This window comes from Sinocyclocheilus anshuiensis, unplaced genomic scaffold, assembly GCF_001515605.1.
Source record: "Sinocyclocheilus anshuiensis isolate Anshui unplaced genomic scaffold, SAMN03320099.WGS_v1.1 scaffold193, whole genome shotgun sequence".
NCBI lineage: Eukaryota > Metazoa > Chordata > Actinopteri > Cypriniformes > Cyprinidae > Sinocyclocheilus > Sinocyclocheilus anshuiensis.
The window spans coordinates 800,492-806,262 of NW_015536468.1; the positions used below are offsets into that span (position 1 = coordinate 800,492).

At 37.2% G+C, this 5,771-nt stretch overlaps 1 protein-coding gene across 2 annotated transcripts in view; it reads right to left on the reverse strand.

The window, feature by feature from the left end:
• The window catches only part of smap1 (small ArfGAP 1), a 136,151-nt gene that overhangs the window by 96,382 nt on the left and 33,998 nt on the right, over window positions 1-5,771 (reverse strand). For both annotated transcript variants that reach the window (XM_016493943.1, XM_016493874.1), the window contains exon 2: window positions 2,813-2,946. In XM_016493943.1, the coding sequence (XP_016349429.1) occupies window positions 2,813-2,946 (134 nt within the window). The remainder of the gene's footprint in view (window positions 1-2,812; window positions 2,947-5,771) is intronic.

Genomic DNA, 5,771 nt, shown 5'->3' on the forward strand with positions numbered 1-5,771 from the left:
AAAGAGAACGCATGTTGTGTAACAGTATATTGGGTCCGTGGATAAACTCTTAAAGGGACCGCAGTCCAATATTTATGCTGCTGTGTCATGTTAATCAAAGAACAAAAGACAAAGAAAATCACTTTCTGCTCTTGACTGAATACGTTTTATAACTTTAATGGTAAGCATTAATCTGTATTTAATTTTTACAATGAAGACTACAGAAATTAAAGTAATCAAATGTAAAATAACACTGGATGTGTTACAGATTTAATTTCTGTAGTATTTCTTAACTGAATAAAAACTTACTTAACCTGAAAAACTTAGTTTCATAGCTCTCTTTATTCTATTGCATTTATTTGTGCTGTTGTTTGCAATTTTTTTTATTTGTTCTTATTTTATTACTGACTTTTTACTTGTGTTTTTTTTATGAAAATAAAACTTTGCATTGAAGAAAAGTAGATTTTTGTTGGTATATGCTTTCAATTATAGTTCTTAGAAAGAAAATCAGAATTGGCAAAAATTGGTATCGGCAGATCACACAAACAAAAAATCGGAATCGGCCAAGAAAATTGCAATCGGTGCATCTCTAAAAGTACACATTTTATTTCAAGCTACATATACATTAGACAAATAGTTTGATATAGTATTTCTCATAGTTTTCTTTACAAAAAATATTGCACAAAAATTGAGAATTCATTCACAAACACACTTTCACAGTTTTGTTAATTGGTTCAAAACTCAGTTAGTGTCCATTATTAAAAGTGCAGAAACTCAAAACATATAGCACAAAATTCTATAAGACCAATAAACAAATTAATCAAGTGCAATTCATGAAGCAGTTAGTCTAAATAAGTGTAAACTCTGAAACATGCATCTCTGTACAATGTTACCCTTCACATATTTAAACTGCTTAAATGATGACCTGAGGGGGAAAAAATGTATTTAGCAAGATAAATTGATCTCTCTCTCGATGTTGAAGTACTGCAATGACCTCTGAATAAAAAGTGACCTCATTCATTCTTTGAGGTGGTGAAATTTGATTGGTTGCTGTGTGCACAATCGCCGGGGCAACAAGAGTGAAGGTGCAAGATATCTGTACCATGATTCCTGGCACACATCACAGTTCCTAACTTCCTAAGAAAGCTAGTGGTAAAATGCATGACCTTTTAACCTGAAACAGACTAAAAAGAGAAAAAAAAAAGCTCAGTCGTCTGTGCGAGTTTATGGCCCTGATTCTTAATTAAACATGTAATCTAAGCTATTTCAAACATATACAAATTACACGCATTTGCATTATCAGTTCTATGTCACGTACGTCTAAGCCTGTCAGAGACAAATTAATATGAGGATGATGGATCCGACCGAAGGAAGAGGAGATGCTGAAAAACAGACAAGTAATTACCCATCAAGAATTAATTATCCATCCAGACGTCAATTAATATGCAAAGGGGAGATGCAAGACTCCCTTTTGGTTGCTTAAAAACTCATAAATCTTTTAAGCCACACTGTTTTTTTAAAGCACAACACACAGAAACACACATATTCAGTTACACAAGTATACCTGCAATATGAATGAAGGTTATCTGGACTACATGATGCAGTGTGTTTTGAAGCCATCACTCACACTACAATAGAAAAACAGGTGTCCTAATAACTTCAGGAAGGGCTCAACAAGGATTTTTATGTTGGCTTGATCACTGTCCCCACCACAAATATAGCAAACATACTTTTACAATTATTCTATTTTATACTTCAAGGGTTTGCAATTTAGATAAAAACACATATATGTTAGCCAACTATACACAACTAGACGTAACTTTGGCAAAAAGATAGGAACGCAGACGGATATTAGCCATTTTTTTTAATATTATCATTATGTTATATATATTTTTATTTTTTTCTTATTATTTGGAATGGAAATTTGGAATATTTAAATAAAAAAAATAATATATTTATATTTAATAATAACACCATAAATTATAATGTTATGATGCCTAAACTCACTTGTAAAATATTTATTTTAGATTTAGTGTGTTTTAATTTACTATCCGTAGTACTGATTTATAATATTAGCCTTTACATAAAAATAATTACTGGTGTGATTACAAGTCTCGGGCAGAATTTCAATATCAGTACATCTCTAGTGAAATGTTTCCATTTGAAATACAAAAATAAATGAACACTACCATTCAAAACCATTAAAAAATTCATACTTTTATTCAACAAGGACACTTTATATCAATTCACACATGCGTCGTGGTACTCTCGTAAACAAAAATAACAAAAGAAAACAAAAATAATGACGGTCCTCTCGTGAATGCGCATCGGAGAGTGACATGGAAGAGAAGAAATTGTTAAATAAAGTCGTTATTTTGGTTTTCTTTGTGCAGAAAAAGTATTCTCGTAGCTTCATAAAATGAAGGTCAAACCACTGATGTCACATGGACTATTTTATTGATGACCTTACTACCTTTCTAGGCCTTGAATGTGGTAGTTGTGTTGCTGTCTATGGAGGGTCAGAAAGCTCTCAGATTTCATCAAAAATATCTTAATTTGTGATCTGAAGATAAATGAAGATCATATGGATTTGGAACGACATGCGGGTGAGTAATTAATGAGACTTCATTTTTGGGTGACCTATCCCTTTAAGAAATTCTTACCAACCCCAAACTTTTGAACAGTAGAGAATGTGACCAACATATGTTAGACTCTGTGAAATAGCAGTACTGCCTTAATCTGTCGGATGAGAGTCAGGTCATCAACAGGCCCAAAACATCTTGTTGAGCACCATAAGAAAGAAAAAACAACCAACACATGAAAACACACATACTTGAATCTGCTCGGGGGTCCATTGGTCCAGGTTGACGGATTTAACACGTGATATATGCACTCCCAGGTTTCGGTGTATTCCAGCACAGCGGATACAAATAAACACACCAAGATTCCACGAGGCCCATCGAGGTCCTGCGGAGAAAGAGAGAGAAAACAGACAGATTTTAGACCTGCAGTAAAGCACTTCCAATTCTCTGAAACAGATAACGCTATCATAACAACAGGCAGTGAAGAAACAGCGGTTTAAAATAAATCTTCTGAGTCACGGTGCCGCCTCGAGCTCCGTCACGCAATTCCGCCTTGCCATGGCATCGAATAAACCGCATTGTGCTGTGATGCCGAAAACCAATATCTAAACGATGGAATTTTGCAGTCGTGATAATAAAATTCGATCCAAGCGCCGGATGAATGCAGCAGGTAGCCCACCTGAATCAACAGTCAATAGCCGCAGGTACCTGAATAAAGTAGTGAAACTACATTGTGAGGCTCCTGATCTCATCAACCCCAGAAAAAAGGGAGAAGAAAAATGTGAATTGTGCTACAATACAGACTGCATGTGATTATCTTCAGCCCGGTGTGTAATATTCAGCTCTCAGAAGTGACCGTAATAGCACGGGGGCGGACGAAAGCGCTCTGACGGTAGACGCTAACAAAGGCAGAGACGGAGGTTGTGTATCTTTCAGTTCTGAGCGCAAGACGTCGATAGCTTTCGGGTGAAAAGTTGCGCGTGGAAGCGGACGGATTGGGGGGTGTGGGCGCACTGGAGCGGTCCTGACAGCTCTCTGCTGCTCGGTTGGTGCTGGCGAGAGCGCTGCTCCTGACGGGCTATAAATCACCGGGTTTGCTGGGAAATGGATTTCTGTGGTTCACCCGCCCTCTTTGGCTTTATTTACACCTGTCAGCCATCTTAGGACGTGTCCAATTCGCTTCCTCTGTCTCACGCTTTCTCGCAGCACGGAGCCGTATCCCTGGTTTCAGGGGGGGATGGGATCTGTATTCTGCCTGCAGGATGCCTGGCATGGGTTTGCAAGAGTAGAGTAAACCACTGACCCAGGCAGTGCCACCCACACAGCTCCTGAATAGAAAAAAATCGTGCACACAAACGCACATACACTACAAGTACAGCCATTAGCATAACAAACAATACCGCACTGTTTCTTCACTTTTAAGCATGTTCATAATTTATCCTGCATGATTGCTCAGGATATTAATTGCTATCTTGCTTCTGTTCTGTGCTCAGATGACAAAAGAGGACGGGTGACGCGTGAACAGGCTGATAAGATTCCCCAAACATGCAGGAAAAACTCTGGTGAAAACTGCGGTAATGAGAGAGAGCGGGTTTCCAGTCTCTTATCTCTCACCCACCCCAAAGTACCATCCGGCTGGCTGCACAGGCTCCGTCTGCCACCCTCCCAGATTTATTAGCCCAATAAAAGGCTGCAAGATTGTGTCTCACACCGCTGCACCAGGAGCTGCATAACTCACCCACAATTAAAGAGGGTTAATTTGTCATTGAGTGCAGTGAAGGGTGCGGTGCCCCTGCGGAGGGTTGGATTCTTACAAATACTTGAATAGAAAACTATGTGAAACACAAAGAACAGTTTGCGCTAAAGAATTAAGATGAACTAAAATTATATTGACTATAAAAATGTCCATGCATTTTAAGATTTTATTAATTTCTATGAATTTCCCAGGCGCTGTGAAAGTTTCCTTTGGAGTTCCCTGATTCTCCAGGTGTTCCAGGACTGTGAAAACCCCAGTTTCAAAAGTTTCAAACAGTCCAAATCAAAACATTTGGAAGAGCAAATGCACATACAAAATAGAATATTTTCGATATGCCTGCAATGATACACTGGTGTAGCTGACTTGAGATGTAGGAGTGGGCAGCGAAACCAACATATGATGATGCGTAATTTTATATCATAATATCAATATTTATATATATTTTATATATTATATATTTTTATTATATATCAGTGCTTCCTACACATAGACTTTACTTGGGCGGGCCACCCAGGTATATTAACGGCCGCCCAAGTATATATGGTGAAACATTTTTGCTTTTATTATTTTTATTCTCATACTTTTTTTATCCGCCCAAAATAATGAAACCGTCCGCGATTGATTAACTAGTGGAAAATCTCCCCTCGCCCTACACGTTTTGTATATGCTCGTTCTGTGCGCGCGAGAACTGTTTACTCCCGCTGCCGTTCCCACGTGCGCTGCAGAGACGCATTTCACAGACAAACACAGGGCTCGACAGTGCGGGAGCTTCAGTCGCAAATAACAATAGATGTGCGCGAACTGTAAAATGTATTTAAGGAGCATGTGTGCGAATAAAGCAAAATCCCTCTGGGTGAGTTTTCTTAAATTTAATGTCTTAAAAAGACTTCAATACATGAAATGGTAAAACAAACATCTTAATGATCATTTTAAGTAGTCTTATATTTTGGGGATGGAAAAACATAAATCGCGATACAGCCTATCGATTATTAAACTTCAAAATGATTTCATTAAAAAAAGAGCACTGCACATTGCAGTGTCACAAGGCGGCGCTGTTGCGCTTTCAACAGTCTCGCGCAATTCAAGAAATTTAATTTAATTCTCTCTGTTGTATATTTGCTCATCATTCGTCTCGTGAAGCCGCTTTCATATTGTTGTTCACTCATCGCGTTAGCAACATACAGAATATTAGGAACATTAGAATTTGTTTATTTTTTTTTTGATTTGTTCCTAAAAATAAGAAAAAGTAAAGACTGGCATCTTTATTTAACCTAAATCTGTAATTACAGTTATTTAATTTTAGTTATATAATTCATATACATATCATTTATATCATTTCATATCATTAAGTTATATAATTTCATATACATAATTTGATTTAATAATTTGAAGCAAAAACAGAATGTTCTGTTCTGACTAGCTTTGTGAAATTATACTACATGCCTGAATGAAAC